General features: G+C 48.1%; 1 protein-coding gene across 5 annotated transcripts in view; it reads right to left on the reverse strand.

Moving 5' to 3' along the window:
• The window catches only part of SLC4A11 (solute carrier family 4 member 11), a 99,751-nt gene extending 77,052 nt beyond the window's left edge, over nt 1-22,699 (reverse strand). Inside the window, exons 1-2 of one of the 5 annotated variants that reach the window (XM_064653591.1) lie at nt 22,593-22,699; nt 4,212-4,262 (exon numbers count right to left, since the gene is read on the reverse strand). In XM_064653591.1, the coding sequence (XP_064509661.1) occupies nt 4,212-4,262; nt 22,593-22,629 (88 nt within the window). In that variant the 5' untranslated portion in view covers nt 22,630-22,699. Of the gene's footprint in view, nt 1-4,211; nt 4,263-15,205; nt 15,724-16,442; nt 16,574-18,063; nt 18,500-22,592 lie in introns of those variants that run through there. The other 4 variants (XM_064653589.1, XM_064653590.1, XM_064653593.1 and 1 more) reach the window with 4 other exon arrangements.
• Nucleotides 22,700-23,041: the final 342 nt, after the last annotated feature.

Below are 23,041 nucleotides of genomic sequence, written 5' to 3' on the forward strand. Positions count from 1 at the left end.
TGCAGCATCTCCTGCTGGAAAACTGGATATCTCGTGGGGGAAAACCCATTGCAAAAGGATTCATTTCACAAAGACATTGAGATTAATCTCCTAGTTAAGCAAACAATTCCAAGACAGATAAAGTCAAATATAAAAAAAAAAAAAAAAAAAAAAAAAAAAAAAGGAAAAAACCCCCACAGCACACATACCAGGCTGAACTGCAAACTGAAAAACAAAAACAAGCAGCTAAAATATATCCAAACATCCCAAGTCAGACTGGGGCCTTGGGGCCCTTCAACACAACTGCAATTTACTGTGCCAGCAAAACCAATTAATAAGTCAAAGGAGACCAAGCACTGAGGGATTTGCTCTGGAAGACAAAAAAAAAAAAAAAGGAAAAAAAAAAGATGCTGCAGGATTTGTTGAGCCAGCTCTAAAACAATGCTCCAGTTCAGAGATCCCCAGCATGATACTGGGACTCCTTCCTGTGGGTTTTGCAAGAGGAACTAGAAAACCTCTGGGTTTGCATCTTATCAGGAAAAGTTCTCGGCTCAATTAAAAACCTCATCATATATTGGCTGAATTTAATCACTTGCAGGTAATACCTGTGACTTTGAAGCTAATCCACCTGCAGCAGGCACTGGATATTCCTCCACCTCCACGGAAGGTGCAGGATTTTTGGCAGCCAAGAGAAAATGTGGGGCTCGATCTGAGTTATTGTGAGCCCTGATTGCTGAGCTGCCTTCATCAGGACTCCAGTTTTCCTCAGGTTTGGATTGGGCCTCCACAGTCATCTCATTGCTCCCTTAAATTTGCCAGGAAGAAAACTCATTTGTCAGAACGACCTTCGGGGAAAATTTAGGTGAGTTAAAAACCACACTTGGGGCAGGGAGGAGGACACCAATTATCACCAGGGCCTGCCAGCTTTGCTCCTGCAAGAGCCTTGTTCCACAGACCAAAAAAAATGAGTAAAACATGGATTTTCCTCAGCAAGGTGACAGAGGACAGCTATAAAAACTGACAATGCACATGGGTTGAAAACAGACCGTGGCAAACAGCTCCCATCCCTCTCTCCATCAGAAACCTCCAGCTGGGCAGGAATAAATTTATTTCCTTATTTTTCCTCTTGATATTGCCTCTACAGAGCGAGCTACTAACCTGACTTTCCATCCCCAACGCCCAGTTACATTGCGAGAATTTACCTTCTGCAAGGCACTAAAAGCCACAGAAGCAGCTCTCAGGCAAGTTTTTCCACTACCAGAGGAAAATCAGAGTATGCTGCAAATTGGAACTTGTAGCTGAAGGCACGGGTTCCTTTGAAAACTTCTTAACTGGCTAAAAATCTGGGAAGTTCATCAAATAAATAAGCTGGTACATGGCTGAGACCACAACAACCCTCTGAACTTCCCAAATACTCATATATTAGTTCACTAGAAAATCCTTCCGGGTTTTTCCTCAGCTCCTGAGTAATTAACAGAGCTACAAATTATAAAAAACTTGAAGTTTTTACGAACAGCAAATATCCAGGAGGTTCTTATGAAGCTCTGCTACGGTGCTGCAGCCGAGATCCTCCTCACTGCAATACTTTAAACTAAAACTGAAGCCTCAGCTTTTAAGTTTTCACATTGCTGCAGCTGCTTTGAGAACACAAGAATAAAGACAAAAACAACAAAAAAAAAAGTTACCTCTGGCAAAAGACAGACCCGGGCTCTGAACAGAGCCTCAGATATTCTCAGAAACAAAAACATCCTAATTACTAAGGATACAGAAAGCCATATGTATATGCAAGATCTCAGAAGGAGATAAGGGAAGAGCTCCACTCTGCACAGAGCAAGAGTATCAAAAGATGTTTCTCTAGTGAGAAAGGGGAAAAAAGCACCACAAAAAAAAAAAAAAAAAGAATCAAACAAGATGTTAATTTTTCTTTGCCCTTCCCATCACAGAGCTCAGGGGACTGCTTTTTCTGTTTTAAAGGCGGGGCAAGAGCATCTCTTGGTGCCCACAGCGAACTGGAAGATCCCAACAAGTGGTGCCAAGAAGCAGCTTAAGGATTAGGGAGCTAAACATCAAAATGGTTCGTTTTGAAACTGTGTGGAAAGGTAACTTCTTTATCTGTGGTTTCCTCTGGCCCTGATGGAAGTTTTGGGTAAGACTTAGGGAATCTGAGCATATGGAACTCAGGGAGCACCAAAGCAGTGGGAATATTCCCCCCTGGCACCCTGCAAGATGTGCTGCCCATCTGCTCCGAGCGGGAGCACAAACCCTCCGTCAAATCAGGCAGCACGAGGTGACTCATCACCCAACTGCAACTGAACCCTTGGAAAAGGTCAGTTTGTGATGAGGAACAAGAGCAGCAGCAGATCCGAGCGTGACATAACCAAGAAATCCGCTCTATTTCCAATGGCTGGTAACACAGCGCTCGGTGCTGCTTGTGGGATGAGCAGGAACTTGCAACATCCCCTCTTTCCCCTAAACCACCCAAGAACGGAACAGGAAAGCATCACACACAGGGGCATGAAGCCCTCACTGGCAGCTCTGAGGTGCTGCCTCCTTAAGACAAAGGAGGAAGCTGAGTAATAACACAAACAGAGGGCAGAAATGCCAATTACCACGGCATCAAAAAAAAAAAAAAAAAGAGTTGAACAAGGGATGCCACAACTACAGACATGCTCTAAAAACACTCACAGATCTGCTTTTGGATTGTTTTTTTTTAATTTGGATAGTTCAAGGAAGACAAGACTGAGTCCTGGAAGGGGACATGTAGGGCTCCATAAAATGCCAGGACAGAGAGTTGTGCTTGTGTTCCCTGGGGCAGGAAGGGTTGGGATGAACTGACTTGCTGCAGAAGACACACAGCTTTGTCCTGCACCTCCAAAACCAGCAGTGTTTCTCACCAAACCCTTACAATGCTTTCAGCCAGCAGCTGGAGGCTTAGCCACCTCTCCAGGTCCCAGCCTGGATCACCCCCTTACATTCCCAGTCCTCTAGAAAGCCCTAATCACATCCCAAGGGGCGACGAGCGAGGTGGAAGGAAGGAGCAGGGCTACCAAGACCTCCTGCCCCACATACCCTCAGAAAACCTCCTGGAGGTCAGGCATTAATTTCTGCCCTTCTGCAACTCAGAAAAGATGTCCCACTAGATATGAGAGGACTTGCTTCCAGTTTCATCCTTTGAGTCCCAAAAGTTGACTCCATATAACGCTTTCAGAGAAAACAAGTGAGCCAGTGCCAAAGGAATCGTTGCCACCAGCAGTGCTGGATTCTCTGCAGGTGACACCTGGCAGACATTCAGCTTCTCCTTCCAGATCTTAACTCAAGGCTTGGCCCCCTGGAACAAGAAGGATGAGCCCTGTGACAGCCACAAGCATCTCCAGGTCTAAATAACTGGAGAGTTTTAGTCTTTTCCTCTCACCATTTGGAAGTCCTGGACACTCCAAGCACTTCCAAGGGCAAGCCCCTGGCTCTGAGGGACTGCATTCCTAAAGGGGCTGGTGTGGAGTGGAACTCTCAAGAAGATCTCTCCCTAATACCCTACACGTGCTATTTTTGGAGAAACACAAGGCAGGGGGTTGAAACTAAATGATCTTTAAGGTCTCTTCCACCCAAAATTATCCCCCAAAATCAGAAGTTGGGGCTTCACTGCACTTCAAGTTTGATTACAGGACACTTTGTCTTTTTATTAGTTGAGCATCTCCAAGAACTCAGTCACCTTTGTTGAGGCAGATGATACAAGTTTTGGAATTCCACCACTGAATCTTGCTTCAAAGAACAACAAAAAAAAAAATAAATCTTTGTGCTAAAAGCTGCATCTGCCAGAGCCATCCAACATTTACCACCAACATGCTCCGTGGCAGGACGTCCCCAAAGGGATCCAACACCTACACACGATCCCCATTCCAGAAAAGGAGATGAGCCAATACACCTGCCAGGCTGTATGACAGGAAAACATCATGAAAGGACTTGAAAAACAAGGAGCCACCCAGAATAGTCACTGATGACAATGTGGAGATGATTATTTACTGCTTGACTATCTCAAACATCTACAGGATTTGAAAACACGGAGTCTGCTCCCAGTATGAGATGACACAACCACCACACCAGACTGTTTTCACACCACACTCAAAAGCTAAGTGGATTCTGTCTCCCCCAGTTCAAGTTCTCAGCTCCCCCTGTAGTGCAGCTCTCCCTCCAACAAGGTGGAATTGTGGACAAAAAAGTCAAATAATACTTGCCACTCTCTTCAAAGAAGTATCCATTTCTTGACATTGCTGCTGGTGGGGACTCTGGAAAAAAAAAGGCAGAAAAAAAGGAAACATAAGAATCACCAAAATTCTGGATCTTTTCACCTTCCTGCTAAACTCACTGTAAACCTGGATTACAGCAGAAAGTCACTCCCAAAATACTGCAGACATCAGAATGTCCCAACTTTAACCTTTTAATAAACTAAGTTGATTGACTTTAGTATTTACCAGAACTTTCCGATACAGTCACAGGCAGCACTTGAAAAAAGTTAAGTCTCAGATATCTTGGACTGGGACCACAAAACATAAGACAAAATTTCAGGATAAGCCTGATCATCTCAGTATCTATCAAACCTGAATAAATATGGCAAAAAAAATACAAGCTAATAATCTAAAAAGTTTTTATAAAAAAAAAAATACAAACCATAACAAAGTCCAGGTTGTACCTTACACTCCAATAAAATAAACAAGTTTAACGTGGAAAAAAAAAGTCAATTTAGATGAGAATGGGACTTCACATCCTATTCTGCTACTCCTAATCAATAGGATATCCCCAAAACAGTGCTTGGCACTTGGAGATAAAGCCCCAGAACACTTCAGCCTTCCGTGGCCCACTTCCTGACTGGGGTCCTGCAGCAACACCATTTGTACCAAGAGGGTCTCACAAGGAAGCCAAACTGGGAAATGACACTGACCAAGAGCGAACCCACAAACACAAGAGCACCAGGAACGAATCCCCACAGTTTGATGTGGAACATGCTTTTTGTCAGCGAGCCAGTCCTGCAGGACACTGCTGGCCAGGTGGGTATTGAACATCTCTGGGTGATAAAACAGCACAGGAGCATCTGCTTTCAGGTGTGATCAAAGCCTGGTACCCAAACCCAGCCTGGCTGCTCCGAACACTGACAGCCTGGTACAGCTCAGCCTGCGTGGGCAGAAGCACCAGGTTTCCCTTACAGGTGCGTGGCCCATTTTCCAGGGAGAGAACAGAGCTCTGGATTCCAAGCCTTGAGCAAGAGTCACCCAGGCGGTCCCTCAGAAACCTGCTGCTCAATGCTGCCTCTTTACACGCTTCTTCCTGGCCAAAACGCAATCAGACAGAGGAATAGGCTTGCTCTGTCTTTCCCCACTTCATCAGGCTAATCAAACATTACCTACGCAAGCCTGGGATGAATTTGGGCCAACAAGGAAAGAGGCTCTGCCTGCCTTATTGTTCTGCAGATTAGGCTTCCTGCTTTCCCTTTGAGGTACGAGGCTTGTTTCCCAAAGCCCCTTCTTTCTCTACCCCCTAACTTTTGGCTGATAGATAGCAGGCTTTTTTATTCCCTTTTACAGTGGTGCCCCCTTCGGAAGCATCATAATTCATCCCGGTCCCCCGGGAGCCTTTGTGCACCAGGCGGATACAAGTCACGCCACTGACTGACGGCAGCACCTTCCAGCCCTTGTGACACTTGTCACCACTGACAGCACTTGGCTGGGCAGGTTCCTGAAGGGACACCCTGATGACCATTAAAGAGAGAGCCAGCACATAAACCAGAGGGCAATTCAAGTGTCTGGTCCACGGGAGAAACACAATGTTCCAAAGTTCATCCCAGAACAATGGGGGCCGGAGGAACAAAGGCACCGAAACTGTGGCCAAGGGGCACCCATTACACGAGTCAATTGTTTCCCTCCACCTGGAAGGGAAGGAGAAGATCCATCCAGACTGATTAGCATGCTAATGATCAAAGGAAAGTTCTTTAAAGAGGCTCTTATTGTGTAATGATTGCATTTACGTATTTCAGGGAAACAAACAAATGGATTACCCAAGGAACCGACATTCCCACCAGGATGGTATATCCATTTCTCCCTCCTGTTATGGCTTCTGAGGGAGCCTGGAGTAACATGTTCATCCTTCACTGGGCAAAATGAGACACCTGGCTTTTCCTTTAACTGAACACAGCTATTCCTACAGGTTGATGATGTCTAATGATCAGGAATTGCTCGGTTTATTCCTTGGAAATTTCTTCCACATTGCAGCATTGCCTGGGATTGACATGGCTGATAAAGCAAAACACTTCAGCCTCTGAGCAAGAAGTCACCACAAAAACCACCATAACTACCTTTACTTTGGTGGCTGCTTGGACTGGGCATGAAAAGGGCAAGGCTGGGGTGTTAGAGCAGGCAGTGCCATTTCATTAGGTGGCACTCGTCCCTCTGAGTCACTAATGAGCAACAGTCCCCCAGGCAACACGCTCGGGCAATTATGTTGGAGGTGCTGTTTTTTCAGATGAGTCATAAAACAGAGGTCTTAACCTTGTAATTAAAGATGCAATGGCACGTTTGGGAAAGGGAAAAAAAAGAGAGAGAGTCAGGCGTTCACCCTACTATGTCCTGGCAGAAATCCAGCCCTGGCAATTTGTCTTCTCCCAACATAATGCTGTCCCACAGCACCAACCCAACTCAGACTTCCAAAACAGCCTCGTTGGCGCCTTTGGAAAAGCTGTTACACCCCCCCCCCCACGGAAGGGGCTACGCACATGAACAGCAGGAACCTGCCCAGGAGGGAAAAGGTGATGGGGTGTTTACACAAGCCCAGACACAGGCAGGGAGGGATGGGACTGGCTGAAAGGTCAAGGGATTAAGCAGGAGTGGGAAGGAAGGGTAAACTGGGGGCTACATCATCTGCTCCTTCCCTGAGAATATAGAGAACGCAACACCCACCCAAGTTTTTCATAGAATAATTCGGGTTGGAAGGGATCTCTAAAGGTTATCAAGTCCAACTCCCCTGCCAGGGGCAGGGATGTGTTCAACTCTATCAGGTTGCTCAGTGCTCTGTCCAACCTGATCTAGAATATTTCCAGGGATGGGGCATCCACCACCTCTCTGAGTAATCTGTGTCAGTGCCTCACCACCCTCACTGTATGAAATTTTCTTATCTGTAATCTACATTGACCCTCTTTTAATTTAAAACCATCACCCCTTGTCTTATCACAACAAGCCCCTCTAAAAAACTCTTGCCTTCATCCTTCTAGGCTCCCTTTAAGCATTAAAATCTCAGAGTAAGGTCTCCCCAGAGCCTTCTCTTCTCTCCAGGCTGAACAACCCCAAGTTTTTAACCAAGCAGAATGACGGAGACAGATCTCAGGGGGGATTTCAATGAATATCTTCTTTCCTCCTTTCACATCAATCCTTTTCTCCCCATATTTCCCAGAGTTCAGCAGAAGTAAGCATTCCTTATGCTAATGGATGCTACCTAAGGCCAAGGCCAGCTAGGCTGTGCTTAAGTGCAGGCTCAGTAGCAGCCAGCAAGACAAACACATCAGCAGCTCCATCTGCCTCCTCTCTCACGAGGCTTATGGGATTTAATATCCAAGGTCTTGACTCCTTAGCCATGTCTTGCTGGAGACAGGAGCAATGGGTTTGAGTTGTGCAGAGCCCTCTTTTCTCCAGCAATCAGGTCCATAGCCACCTGACCACACACCAACCTGCATTTCCTCTCCCCACCTCAACTCCACTTTGGAAATTAGAAGAGTTCGACCACGAGGCAGTTATAAAACACCACAGTCATGGATGCGAGTGTTCGGCTTTGGGAAGTTTGGGCAGGAACACAAATCTCCCAGTTCATCAGGGATCAACATGATAACGGCTCCAGGGTTTGCCTGAAGCTCCAGGAGCGTTTCCATGAAGAATAAATCTTCCTCCAGCCTGCAAAGGTTGAGGAGTTCCCTCTCTCCACCTTCACACCGCGTCCCTCAGACCCACCAAAGCCACGTTGTTGGTTCCTTCAGCCAGGTTTTCTTTCAAAGATTTCAACAATCAAAAAAAGAAAAAAATCCAAGCAAAGCAATTTCAGCAAGGTCAAGCTTCTAGAGACAAAGCTAGAAAGCATTACCCCAAGGAACTGAGATGTACAGCACTCTCATTGCTGTGCCCTCAGCATCTCTCACCATGTCCTCATTCTCCAGACTCTCACTCAACACCAACAAGGACAACCAGACTCTCCACCTGCTCTCCCTCCAAAAGCAGAACAAGATGCCACCTTCCACTATCTGCCAAAAAGCACAATTTTAAGCTCTTTTGACAATTTAAGCCGTGTTCTTCATTTTCAAGAGTTAATTTACTCCAGCAAATAAAGTTTCTACTGCTACCCCACTTTATTCCCCGCAGGGATGTCTATTAAATGAGACTAAATTGGAAAGGCACAGTGTCAGTACTTAGTTTCTGCTTCAAAAGGAAAATTTCTGAGCTTTCTGAGAACTGAACTCAAAGGTAGAAGTGACGAGCTGAAGCGCTGCAGAAGAGAAAACAAAGCTTATTTCTTCAGACTCAAGGATTCAGCTTAAGATTTCCTGAGTAAGCAACTCCCCTTGGAGCTGAGGCAGTGGCAGTGACCCCAAGAGCCACCAGGGCAGAGGTATTTCAGAATCACAGAATGGTCTGGGCTGGAAGGGAGCTGAAAGACCATCTCATTCCAACCCCCTGCCATGGGCAGGGACACCTCCCACCAGACCTACATATGAAGTTTACTTTTCAACTGGTAGCACAGTCGAGTTTGCTGTTTGTTTAAGGTGCTTTGTCGTAGGTCTGGGACAACACCAGATGATCCACCGTGGGAAGCAGCAGACAAGAAGTGGGTATATTTCCTGATTTCTGACATTCTTATCATTTTTACATTTACATTGAACAACAAAGCCCCAACCCTGCCATCCTCCATTATTAAATTCCTGTGGGCACCGTGTCTCAGATCTAATAACCCATTTCAACTCTCTTGTTTTAAAGTTAGTAATAAGTTCTTCTCCTGAGCCTTGCAATATTAGTTGGATTATGAATAAAAACACATTCTCTGGATACTTGGGTAACTCAATTACAATGTTCTGCTGCTGGCATCTTCCAAGTAAACAGCCCTCTGCAGCACAAGCCTTATATTGAAGTAAAACACAGCTCTGCAACAGGCTTTCTATCAGTAGCACCACAGCCTTTGGCTTTTAGGATTTCTCTACAGTAAATCTCTCACAGTTTTGGTGGCTTGATATTTAATTGGAGTTTACTTTGAGACAACACCAATTCAAGAGGGTTATTGGAAAGGGACTTTTTTTGTTCGCAGACTCCTTAATACTGGCAGCTCTCAGGCTGTACATCTGGAGAATTTGGTTACCCCACAAGTACTGATCAGAAAACATCAGGTACCTTCATCACCTCTTACTCAGGGTGAGCTCCAATATCCCAATTTCACAGAATTTGCATCAGAAGGGACCTTAAAGCCCATCCAGTTCCACTCCCTGCCATGGGCAGGGACACCTTCCACTAGCCCAGGTTGCTCCAAGCCCCATCCAACCTGGCCTTGGACACTTCCAGGGATGGGGCAGCCACTACTTTTCCCACAAATTCAATTTCCACATCTTCAAAATTGTTTTACTGGAGCTCTCAGGAAGTTCATCAAAAACTCATCAGCATGTGCAATGTCCTGCCTTAAAGCTGATAAAGCAAAACATTTCAGTGTCCAAGAGAGAAGTCACCACAAAAAAAAAAAAAAAATCTCTTATTCAGCTGAAAAAGCCTTTAGACTTTCCCCATTTCCTCCCAGGAAGAATTACCAATTCTCACTGTGACAGAATGAAGCTGGATGGATAACTGGAAAGAAATCTACTTCCCAGAAGACATTCGGGGCTTTAGCTTTGAAGCAAAGTTTTGGCTACTACAAGTTGATTTCCAGGAGTTTGTCAGTCAGGGTCCATCAGAGAGTTGGGCACCCAACTGCACAACGGGCAGTGTTGCAGTTTTGCATCCCCTCAAACAGATCCAGGCCAAATTCCAGGTTGGACAAATGTATTGTCTCATCCAAGGCTTTGATCCCAGTGGGAAATGATGCAGTTTCCCCTGTGCAAGGCTCCACCAGACCTGGTGTTCAATATTAAACTCTGAGATCACTTCTTATTCTTTGTTCTCTCCACCCCAGCATGAATTAACATCCCAGGACAAGGCACCAGGCAGCTGCACTCAGGTTCCTGCAGTTTGGGGCAGGGGGGAGAGCCCCAGTTTATGTGCTCTAAATACCCAATAACCAAAGGATGCTGCTCCCCTCCACCTTCCCAAGTCAGCACAAGCACAGACAGACTTGAGAGAAAAATCACACACATGAGAAATAATATCCCAGGGGAAACCTGCAAGAGAGGAGGACTTTTTTTTTTTTTTTTTAATTATGTGGAGCAGTGACTGAAAAGAGCCTGCAACTGAGCTTAAAAATCTCTGTGTGCAGCAAGAGCTCAACTGGAGGAGGATGAGGAAGCCTCAGACTCCTTTAATAACACAACTGTATCACAGCAGAACAGGACAAGAGCTTGACAAGCAGCAAATCTGATAACACTGACGAGATGATCAGCTCCAAATATATCAAAACTACAGTGTTTTTTCCCCACAGAGCCTCTCTATTGCTCTTAAAACATGAGATTCTGGGAGTTTTCAGGGAAGAACCAAGCAGTGTGGTCTCTTGGTGGAGACATTCCCTGCAAATTATTTAAAACCAGGCAAGTCAGCAAGAAAGAATGGACAGCAGCACATGAAAAGCTATTCTGCCTCAAGTTGCCACTTCTCATTTCTATCTACACCTTCAGCAGTTGATTCCTCCCCACAAGCCCTGCATATTTCAGCTGGAGAACACTGGTGAAAGCACAGCTCATGCTGGCACAGAGATAAGAATATGCCCCTGTGCTGCTGTTCTGGGCAATCACAACCGACAGACAGGGCAAGAGCTGGAGATTTGACTTGTTTTTTCTCTACACCCTGAGAGGTGTGCCAAAACAAAACAAAACAAACCCACCAAAAACAAAGAAAAGTAACCACAGAAATCAGGGTTTCAAAACTGATCGCTGCAATTCAAGGAAGTGTAAGATGAGTAAGGGATGACTGTTAATACTCAGGCAGGAAAATGCCTGGTAAATAGTGGATGATGTTGCCTGTGGCAAGCCCAAACACTGCCCTCTCCCCAGAACATATTGATAATGGCAAAGGAAAACAGAACAGAAATGACTCAAGAGGGGTAAAAAGATCTTCTGTAAGTGATTAAATGGGAAATATCAGCACTGGGAGTTCCAGGGAGTTTTTTTTCCTCGAAGGGCTGAGTCAAAAATCAACTCAGGGACAGCTCTTCACTGCAGAGTTGCCCCTTTCTCAGTGCAGACACACATCCAGCCCCAGCAGAGCCTGATGGGGGATAAACCCCTTCCTTCCCAAGGCACAGCAGAGCCCTGTCCCTCCTCCATTTATCCTTTCTCCCCCTCGGTGGCAGGGCTGCAGGGAAGGGCTCTGGAAGGACAGGCTGCCCAGCTCCACAGAGCACCAGCTGTGGTCCCTCCTCCCCCCTGCTACATCCACGTCCCCACCACAGATGCCTCAATATCTCCCCAAGACCGTTTTTTACAGCACCAGTAGAAGAGCAGAGAGTCAGTGATATATCAGTCAGCACGTTAAAAGCCCGAGGGCACATTCCAGCTGGTCCCCACTGGAAGGACAGGCTCCCCTCTGCCCACACCTGCTGCTCCCCACTTCCCTCAGCTCATCCTCCTCCTCCTGAAGCTGCCAAGCCACTGCCAGGCACGTCCCCTGAAGGAAGGATGGACAGCCTGCCTGGAGATTTAGCACAGGCAGCAGGATGGGGCACCAGCAGGTGCTGGCACTGCTCAGCAATAAAACTGGTGCTGGCACCGCTTGGCAATAAAAAAGGGATATTTACTGGAGACTTTTACCTAAATGGGTCCATTAAAACATCGTCTGCATGCAAATACCTACGAGAAATCAACTTCTAAACGGCTTTCAAGAGGCTCAGAAGATGGTCACGCCCCAGGAAGATTTAAAGCTACCCCAAACCCCTTCACCTCAGTAAGCTTATAGAAGACAGTGTTGCTCAGGGCAGACACAGAGGAGGTAGGTGTTTTTAAGCAGCCCAGTCCAATGGCAAATTGGTGCTTTATCCAAGAGACTCAGACCTGTAGGGACACAGGCTTTGCCCTCCTTATGTACAAACATGTCCTCTAGCAAACCTTACAGGAGAGGATGTTTCTGTCAAAGGCAGTTTTAAAGAATTATTCATGTTTAATACACTCCTCTTGCCACAGAATTGCACAGATGCTGTGCAAAGCCAATACCTTCTTCCCCCTGCATTCCAACTCAAAACATCCCTAAAAGATTATCACTATTTCTTTGCTTCCCACAAGGGTTTCATTGCCCAAAAATACACATTTTTAAGGCTAAGAGGTCTGGATTATCAAAACTAAACACCACACCCCTTGGAAGTATCCCATTTCTCTGAATTTTGGAGAACACAGCACCAGTTCTCTTGTCCTTCCCAGGGTTATCCCGAGGTGCACAAGTTATATAGATATAAAGTTTTTTATATGGATATAAAGTTTTGCTCCATGGATGTATCTAAACAGTGTCCCCCATCACAGTGTGACCTCCCCAACACCCCAGCCCTGATCCAGGCAGAAAACACAACTTTTTATAGCTCTGAGGCTCAGCAGGCACTAAAGGAACCAAATCATGGATTGTGTGCAAGGAGCTGGATATTCCCCTGAGGAAGGGAAATGGTGTGAGGAGGTCTTAAGTTATGCCACGGCCACTCTGGCAGATGAAACCCCAGAACTCATTTTCACAGTGGCTGCCTGTGAAAATAAAGCATCATATTGGAAGGATAAAGCAGGAAGCATCCTCCTGCCTGCTCCCTCCCAGGCAAACACACACCCACACACAGGCTCAGGGATCACAAATGCCTGCTCTCAGAACCTTTTCCTCGCTGCACGATTCCCCCCCTCATCCCCCCTCCCCGGCTCCCTCCAGAACAGCCAGTGCAATAAAACCACGGAATAAAAAGTCACTGGGTGCAGCAGTGACAGCTCCCAGAGACCTTCCCCCGACAGAACCACCCCATCCACACTCGGGTTTGGATTTTCCAGGAGCAGCCGGCTGCCCAGGTTGACTCATCAAAATTTAGCCCACCCAAACAATTAATATCCGAGGGTGCCTCCCAGAGGTGAGCTGCAAGAGGAAGCCACCCTGTAAATCCAGAGTCGTGAAGCTGCTTTCCTAACAGGATCTCTAATCCCCATCCAGTGGATTTCTTGGCCAGCAGGACAATTTGAGCAGCAAGGGAACAACAACCCTTTGGGATTCAGCTGGCAGACTACTGAGCTGTTCTCCCCTTTTTTCTTTTTTAAGGTTGAAGGGGAGCTTTTCATTTTGTTTGACCCTCTAAAAAAAGTGATTTAAGGCTCACAAGGATTTCTTGCCTCGGTGCTACATGGAGAGGAGTGAAAGCCAATACCTCCAGAGATCCCACAAGCTGGCAAAGGCCCAAGAACAGACCAGTCAAGGCTCCTCAGCAGACTTTTCCTGAAACATTTAAATAATTTAGAAAGCATTAACTCTTACTGACAGCTCCTTCCCTTGCAGGGCCGTATCAGAAACCTCATCACTCTTAATCCAAAAGGATAGACACTGCAATAGCCCCAAATCTTGGTCAGGGTTGAATATGGCTTTCAGAAGGTGCCCGGGGTATTTTTTCTTTGCTGCAACACCTTCCTTGCACAGGCAGGTCTTTCAGAGACCACCACCTGTCACTTATCTGCAGTGGCACTGTGTAAAACATGCAAAAATGGTTAAGAGACAGTCTGTCAACATTTCCCTTGCTTGGGGCTATTCAGAGGAAGGGAGCTGTTCCCTGGAGTGGTTCAACTGTGTAAATACTGTAAAAATTAAGCAGCACTGAGGTGTAAACTAGTAGCTCTAAGCCCTTCTTTGGGGTCAAGTAGAAGAGATGCTGCAGCACCACCAGTCTCACACCATAGCATCTTCCCCCCAGGGTGCCAGGGTCATGTTTTGGAACAAAGTGCATTTTCATAAAGTTTTTTTCCCCCTCTATCTTATCACCAACAGAGATAAAAACGGCTGCTAAAGATGCAGCAGTGGCTGGGCCAAGTTCTTCCAGCAAAGTTATTTCTGTGCCCCTTCCCACCACCACTCCTCAAAAGGCAGCTGGATGGAACAGGGGACCAGCTCTAACCCCCACAAAACCAGAAGTTAGGCCAAACCCAAGATCTCTCCTGGAAATGGAAGCAGAGCACTGAGCCCAAGGCACCTGATCAACAAACACATTTTCAGTTGTGGTTCCAATCAAGACACAGAAAGAAACAAAAAACCTCCTCCTGCCATGGAAAACGAGAACAGCCCGAAGGAGACCCAAATGGCAACACAGCTGCACTCCACAGCCCCAACCATCCCCTCAAAACCAAGGCTTGCAATTCCCAGCAGGTTCAGCAGGATAACACAAATCACCCCACACAGTTTTCCATGTTTAGCAGCCATGAAACAACATCAGTGACCACAGGAACACAGGTGGGGGCAGAGGCAGCAGCACCAGATCCCATTTTGCCATCCATCATCAATCCAAAACAAAAAAAATGCCCCAATCCAGTGATGAAATAATTGCAGATTGGCACTCCAGGAGATAACGCCACTCATTAGGACATTGTTTATGGTTCATCTACGTGGCTCCCATGGCTACAGCAACAGGGATGATGTTTGTGAGCATTTAAGAGACATTATAAACATGCATTTTGTCTTCACTCAGTTTTCCCCTCACAGACAGGGATGTTTCAGCATTAATTAAGAGGGAAAAAAAGCAGAAACAGGTAAGCAGCTCTCCTGTGCTCACCTCGAAACTGAATTCCAACCCTGAAATCCAGCACTCTAGTGAATGTAAATGGAATTCAGGAGGTATCCTCCATCCTTAAACACAGCAGACACCCAGCACAGGCAACACATATCATCACTAAGCAGCAAAGCCCATTGAAAACGCATCAAGCCCTGCCTTACTTTAGCGAATTAAATAATTCAACAGCTGGAAGGGCTGGTTTGTTTCTTTTTTTTTTTATATTTCCTGTCCAAACGCATCGCCCAGCAACAGAGTAGTGCTTCAGTTTGAGGAGGTTTCCTGTAAGACCACAACTTACCTGCACTACTCCTTTAACAGAGATGCTGCTCCAACAGCTCCAGTCCCCTCCCGGCCGCTCCCCCCCCGGGATCCACCACACTTGTTCCCAAATCCCACTCGCTCAGGTGGCCGAGGCAGCGGCGGCGGCTCGTGCTTTTTCTATGGCTCCAGCGTTAATCCATCCAGGGCATCTTTCCCCCTCACTTCCAATTGGCGAGCGGCGGATGGGTGGAGTGAGAGCGCGACCCATTAGCTCCCAGATGGGCTCCTCGATCCCGGCTCTCTCCAAGCCGGGAGCCGCTAATTCCACACACCTGCACGGCAACCTCTGCACATGCCACCAACCGCCCCGAGAGCCGGGGTTTGGGATTTCTCCTCCAGCCACCCAGATCCCGCCGCCTCTCGGAGCTCTTCGCCTCTGCCAGCGAGGAGGAAAAGCAGGATAATTAAAGTGACCCAGCGGTTGGGAGCCGCAGAGTTTTGCTGGATGCTGTAGGAAGAAAGCTCCTGTTCCTCCTTAAAAAAAACCACCAGCTTTGTGGCAGCCAGGCTCAACTGAAGTGAGAAGATGCTGTACCTTACAGAGAGAAGTACAGGGAAAGCCAGAGGATGTGAAGATGCACGAAGAAGGGGGGGGGAAACCTGCTGCTCAAAGGTAGATACAGCAAATTTCTTAAAGATACAGCTGCCCGCCCGGCTGCTGGGCTCTGCTTGGTTTATCCAGGCAGCAGTGCAAGGGTTACTGCATGAATTCAATGAGCAGCCTGCATATGGGAATGAGAAACAGGGCAGTAAGTCTGTGCTCTAACTCCTAGAAAATAAAGCTGAAAGACCTCACCTCATCCGAGGAGACTTGTATCCAAAACTCTCAGCCCAGCGCTGGACCTAAAAAGCTTTGGAGGGAAGATGCCACATCCTCTCCCCCCTGCTCCAGCCTATTCTACTGCTTCACTTTCCTTACAATTCAAGATTTTCATCACAATAAGCCAAGGCTCCCCCAGCTGAATATTTAAAACCCGGAGGAACGGTCTATGCTGGCGAAAAAAAAAAACCCAACAAACAACCAGAAGGAAAAAACCCCCAAACTCCCCAAAGCAACGTCAATTCAGCCTTAGAAAAGGCAAAACCCTAAAAGAATAAGACAGAAATAAATTGGTGCATTATCCAAATGTTGGCAAGGCTGGCTCGCTCCCCTACAGTAACTCTGACAATTACTGTGACTTCAGTAAAAAAAAAAAATTCCCAGAGATATTTACCAGGAGGCAGCAAACGTTTCCCGGAGCAAAGCAAGGAGAGGCAGGACCCGGCTCGGGAAGGGGCATCACTTCCAGCAGAGGGATTCAGTCAGAGCCCCATACCCCCATCTCCAGTCCCTGCCACAGACTTGTTTCCGCTGCACGAAACCACAGGCAATGCATGTTTTTAAACACCTCCCACGCATTTTCCCTGCCGAGACTGCTCATCCAGTCTCCTCCATTTTTTTTTTGCATGCCACCTGACGAGCTTTTCCAGGTGAGACCCATCACATTCCAACTGGTAATACAATGCAAAGGAAGCACAGCGTGGTTCATGAAGTGTTGAGGGTGGAAGAGACCCTGGGAGGTCTCTATTCCCAATCCCTGCTCCAGGAAAAACCACCTTTAAAGAGAAATCAGGCTGCTCAGGACTTCACCTCATTGAGCCTGATACCCTCGCCCAAAAAGTTTTATGGGAAGTCCAGACTCCCATCCTTAGGATCAGCACTTACAGCAGAGCTCGGCTCCTAAACCAGCAGGATTTACCAAGTCTCCCCATATAGATTCTTTTACATTAAAGAAAAATTTGAACCAAACTGATATTTTAAGGTAATTCCTTGTAATGAGACAAATCAGCATTAGAAAAACCTTAATACCTTCCTCTGTGCCACCTTCCTCTGTGCCCACACTTGATACCTTTAACAACAGTCTAAAGGCCAGAGCTGACAGCATCCCAACCCTGAAGGTGAAACGAGCCTCCAGCAGGTATTTCAGGTTTCAAACACTGCCGGATTCATTTCAGCAAGTGAACCAGCTTATGAAACAAAAGACTGGCTCAGATCAGTTTCTATTTTTATTTTTCCCCCGTGCTGAGGTTGTTTATCAGCCCTCCCTGGACAGCCTGGGTGTAGCAGGGACCGGAGCTTGGTGGAGTTGGCAGTGACAAGCTGCTGGACCAGGAGAGGTCCGAGAGGGGAGTGCACGGACACAACCACACCAGTTCATCCAGAGCCCTACTGGCAGCAACACAACCACAGCAACCCACATACTGAGTCCTACCTGCACCAACACAACCACACCAGTTCATCCAGAGCTCTACCTGCACCAACACAACTCCAACAACCCACCAAGTCCTAAATGCACCGACACAACCACACCAGTTCACCCATCAAGTCCTACCTGCACCGACACAACCACACCAACCCACCGAGTCCTGCCTGCACCAACACAACACACCAGTTCATCCAGAGCCCTACCTGCACCGACACAACCACACCAGTTCATCCAGAGCCCTACCTGCACCGACACAACCACACCAGTTCATCCAGAGCCCTACCTGCACCAACACAACCACACCAGTTCACCCATCAAGTCCTACCTGCACTGACACAACCACACCAACCCACCGAGTCCTGTCTGCACCGACACAACCACACCAATTCATTCATCAAGTCCTACCTGCACCGACACAACCACACCAGTTCATCCAGAGCCCCACCTGCACCGACACAACCGCACCAACCCACCCACCGAGTCCTACCTGCCTCTCGACCCACCATCTCCAAAGCCTCCTCAACTCTCACTGGGCTTTCTCTGCCACCTCGTGCCACCCCCTCTCCAGTCCCCAACCCCGGTCACGCACCGTCCACTGGCCTGCTCCACCTCTGGGACAAACGCTGTGGCCACTGGGCCAAATCCTGGGAAGAGCCCCCAGCGCTGTCCCCAAACTGGCCGTAGGGCGAGCGCAGGAAGGTGAGCCGGGGGTAGCAAAAAGGCGCCGGCTCCATCAGGACAGAGAAGAGAGGAGAGCCAGGTACGAAGCAAACCGCGTCCCCCTTCGCCTCCTTCCCTGGGTACTGGTGGGACATGCAGTCTCGGAGCCTTCTCCCAGAGAAGTTCCCTCTTTGGAGAAGGAATTAGTGCAAAACAAACAAACAAAAAAAAGATAAAATACAAAATAAAGCCTCCGGAGCAGCCCCGCTGCTGCTGTCACAGCCCAGCAGAGCTCACTGGAAAAGCAGCGTCTCCAGCCTGTATTTAAACGCCCCTCTCAGAAAGCAGAGATGCAGCACAGGAAGAGACAAATTCCAGCTCTGCGTCGGGCTGATAAGCCAGGTTTATAATATTCAAGGAGTATTGGCATTACTACAGTTCCTCCTCCCCGCCTCCCCCCCCCAGCGAATATCTTGTGCAGGAGCTTGTTGTGCACAATAAGCAAAAAAAAAAAAAAAAAAAAAAAAGCCCAATCCCGAAAAAAAAAAAAAGGAGAAAAAAAAAAAATCAAGCTGTTCCGGTGGGAACAGCCAACACGTTGAATAAAACAAACGCACGCGTGTTAAGCCCCGGGGACGCAATTAGGCTCGGAGCAGGGGGAAGAGGCGTTTAACTCCTGGAAAAGGAGATGGCAGCGGGAGAGAGGAAAAGGAGAATAAACCTGGTGCCTGACACTGCGTCCCCTGGGGTGTCTTTTCCCAGGGGGATGAGCCCAAGTGGCAGCAGGGTGCCAGCACCACAAGGGGAAGAAGGTCACCTCATCCTCAGCCCCATCCTCCAAATTTCCACCCCTGTGCCCCCAGGAGTGGGGAGCACCCAGTGATAACTCACTCCAGCCCTCCAACTGTACACCCTGAGACAGAGGTTGCCCAGCTCTAAACCATCTCAACCATCCATCAACCAGCTGAGATCTTCTCTCCACCAGCTCCAAATCTGAGTTTTCCCCCTACCACAGCCCACATTAACACTGCTCAAATCCATCTTACCATGGGATGCCCTCAGGGCAGCCACAGCCCCACAAGCCCTTCTTGCTGCCACTTGCTTCAGGCCCTTCAAACTCGGGGAACCCAAAAGCACATATGGGGAAGAAAAGTTCTCACCCAACACAAAAATAAAAAAGAGTCAGTGTTGCCCACTCCAGTGGTCAGGTTTTCATGCTTTTCTCCCCATCTTCTTGCAGTTTTTCAGCAGGGCATCTCTGAGGATTGAAACGGGACTCTTCCCTCTGCTCCTTACCCAAATCACAGCTCCCACTGGTTCATCGGAGCTTGCAGACCTTTCTTCAGCAACAGAGGAAGATTGAAGTCCTCAGCACTGCTGGTTTTAATTGCAAGTCAGAGCCAGGGATGAATTTAGAAAGAGGGAAGAGCAAAACCCATGGAGTTCTAAGTGACAGCAAAGCTCTTTGATATCAAAGCCAGCACTGACAGATGCAGGAGCCCGCAGTGCTCTGCCCTGGGCCAGCATGTCACCGTGCTCTGCAGAAAGGCTTTATGGGGAGCTTAGCCCAGATCATATTTAGAAAGTTATACTGCAGTAAAATTAAAGAGGAAAAAAAAATAAAACCACCTAAGAGTTTTTCAGCGTCACTGGGTCCCAGCACAAACTCCTGCAGGAGCTGCTGCTTGGCAGACTTCACGATCTCAGACCCCAATTAGGACAGACTTTGAGGAATTGCCTCAGCATTCCCAGTTTTTAACCACACTGTATCCTTCACAGCAGGCTCCCCACCCAGCTTTGGAGGCGAAAGCACCGTGCTGGCTGCAAAGGTAAGGAGGATTTAACACATGCTGGATGTCTGCTGGGGTGCTTGGCAGGGATTTGCATATTTAGAGGGTAGATGACGGTTTCATGATGATGAGTCATTAAAGTGTCCCAAGTGTTGTTTACTCCCAGAGCAATCCTACATAAGGAAACAGGACTTTTCCAGAAGTGGTTCCTCATTAGGAGGGGATAACTCGAGTGCCACCCAGACCTACAGCTACAGAAAGGTTTTGGGCAGCAACGACTGTGGCTTCCCAGAGACATCTAAATCACAGCACAGTATTAGAATTTCTAAAAAACCACCAAAACAAACAGTTTTCTGCCAGGTAATGCAATTTAGTACCTGTCTTTAGATATAAAGTACCTAATGCAGAGCATCACCACAGTTCTGCAAGGACAAAATCTGAGGTTTGTCTTATACAGGCAAATAAAACAGCACCAGGTTAAGCCTGACAGCTCTGGATTAAATTCCAACTTGGCAACTAAAACTCAACCTTGACTCTAATTCTTACCTCAGGCCCTTCTGCAAGAAATACCAAGCTCAAGAACAAACAAGCAAATTAAACAGCACCAGGCTGTCTGATAATTATGGATTAAATTCCAACTTTCCAGCTAAAATCTGACCTCTTACCTCAAGCTCCCTTGTGCTGAAATATCCAACTCCTCACGGACACTTTTTTTCAGGCCAATACAGAAGACTTTCACTGCGGATCCTTTTCCTTTTAAACCCAAAGACATCTTTGCTGTCACACTGACTCAACACGGAGCTAAATCTTGTTTTAATAACTGTTTACAGCCTTAAATGATTTACTACAGCTTTACTAGAAGTCAAGGCACTACGAGTTTATACAGAGAGATCTTATGCCACGGGGTGAGTGAAGCGAGGGCTCCGCTTAAAACCCCAACTCGCGTTTTTCTGTGTGCGTTTATTTAAACAAGCTGAAGCATTCCAAGTGCCAGGGAACACCAGGAGAGCCCGAGAGGAACTTCCTCTGCGGTCCATCATCCTCACAGAGCGGCAACTGTTCAAAAGCCACAGATGTCTCCAAACTAGAGGACCCTGGCTGAGATGGGTTAGCCAGCGCATCCCGATGATAGCAGGGAAGCGACGGCTCGCAGGGGTGGTAGCAATGACTGAGGTCGCTGTGCAGACAGGACTGGAGGGTTACATCCCTCCCAGCCTCCTAAAAAAACAGCCACAAAACCAACAAGAGCGACCCAGGTGAGAAGGGTGAAATCCGGGTCAAGGAGTTGCTTCAGCTCCAGCACTTCAGGGGCTGGAAGTTGGCAGAGGAGAGACAAGGCTACGCTCACACCTACTGCAAATCCACGAGAAAGTCCTGCAAATATGGAAACAACTTAAGGAAAAAGGTATATATTCCCTGGAGATTGTTCACACGCATATCTGCACAGAGAAGCTGTGGCTGCCCCATCTCTGCAAGTGTCCAAGGCCAAGTTGGACAGGGCTTGGAGCCACCTGGGATAGTAGAAAGTGTCCCTGCCCACGGCAGGGGGATGGAACGAGACGGTCTTTAGGGTCCCTTCCAGCCCAAACCATTCCATGATTTTACATTACTGCTGGACAGCCAGTGGCACCGTCAGGACTCAAGAGCGAGAACAACCATCATAGACACAAAAAAGCGGCAAAGCAAAGCTTTAAGGAAGAACCGACCTAAAGCAAAACTTTTCCGTTGAACTGGGAAGGGAAGAGATCCGAAGGCGCGATCCTTGCCGAGAACAGATCCACAGGAGCTGTTCCAGGACAGCCTCCCGCTCGGCAAAGCTGCTGTGCCACCTACAGTTACTTCGGGTCCAGAACAGAATCCTTTTCCTACGCGACCCCAAGTCCCTGTCACCGCACCGGGTGTCACCCGGCGCTGCCGCGGCCATGCCGGTTAAGGAAGCGCTTCCTTTGGCAAGGCACGGGGGGGGAGGCACCGCAGAAAAGAACTTTTAAAGCTCATCGTAAATCAGAAAGTGAGTCTCCAAGCGCATTAAAACCAACCCTCCGACTACGTTTCGAATAAACTCATCGCTGAGGTCTTCCCCAACGCACACCACCGCCTAAACTCTTTACACGAGTTCAGCCTGAGACGTAAAGTTTCACTTTTTTTTTTTCTTTTCTCCTTTTTTTACTGCGGCTTTTACACCAGCACAGCCAGGCAACCGCATCCGCGAGCACCGGAGCGGAGCTGAACACCGCAGCGAGCCCTCCACCCCTTTTCGGTTGTAAACAAGCCCAAGTGGGGGATAAAGCACCCCCAGAACATCCAGCCCCGAAGCTCCCATCGCTCCTCCATCCCCCCGCTCCTCCCCGTCCCACCGCATCCCCGCTCCCGGGGCTGGGACCGAGGAGCCACGTTTGGAGGGGGTGTCACGAAACCTTCAGCAACAGCACAAAGCGAACATTCCCTACGTTGTTTGTTTGTTTGTTTTTTCCCCACCCCCAATTCCAAGAAGGGGAAGCAGGACAGCGGGATACCTCTCCCTCCCCACCGCCTCCAGCCCACCCTGCCCGCCGCATCCCGCTCCCGGTGCAACAGGCGGAGCGAAGCGGGAGCAGGGATGGGGACACCCCGCAAGCTGGCGGTCACACCGGTCCTGGTCCCCCCGTGTGTCCCCCCTGTCCCTCACCGCAGGGCTGGAGGAGGAACACCTGCCGCGCTGCCATGGCCGCTCCGCTCAGCCCGTCCGCACCATCGCAGGGGGGGGGGTTCTACTTCTTCATTTATTTTCCCCGCCAAAGATTAAAAAAAAAAATTCATTAATTATTTAAAAAAAAAAAAAAAAAAGTAAGAGAGAGAAAACTCGGCTCCTCCCCCAAACCCTTCGGGGGGGGGGGGGGGGGGGGGGAGGGAAAAAAAAAAAAAAAAAAAAGCCCTGGAGAAAAAGTCCCGGGTCGGGAGCGCGGCTGGAAGGGGAAGGGACGAGCGGTGTCACTCACACACACACACCCCGCTGGGTCCTAAAGCCCGCCCGCGGCCCGGCCCCGCCGCACACACCGGGCGGGGTCACCCAGCGGGGACATTTGGGGACAGTTCTCCACCCGCAGACCCCGCCGAGGGGGGGGGGTTAGGCGGGAC

Source organism: Pseudopipra pipra, chromosome 4, assembly GCF_036250125.1.
Source record: "Pseudopipra pipra isolate bDixPip1 chromosome 4, bDixPip1.hap1, whole genome shotgun sequence".
NCBI classification, from domain to species: domain Eukaryota; kingdom Metazoa; phylum Chordata; class Aves; order Passeriformes; family Pipridae; genus Pseudopipra; species Pseudopipra pipra.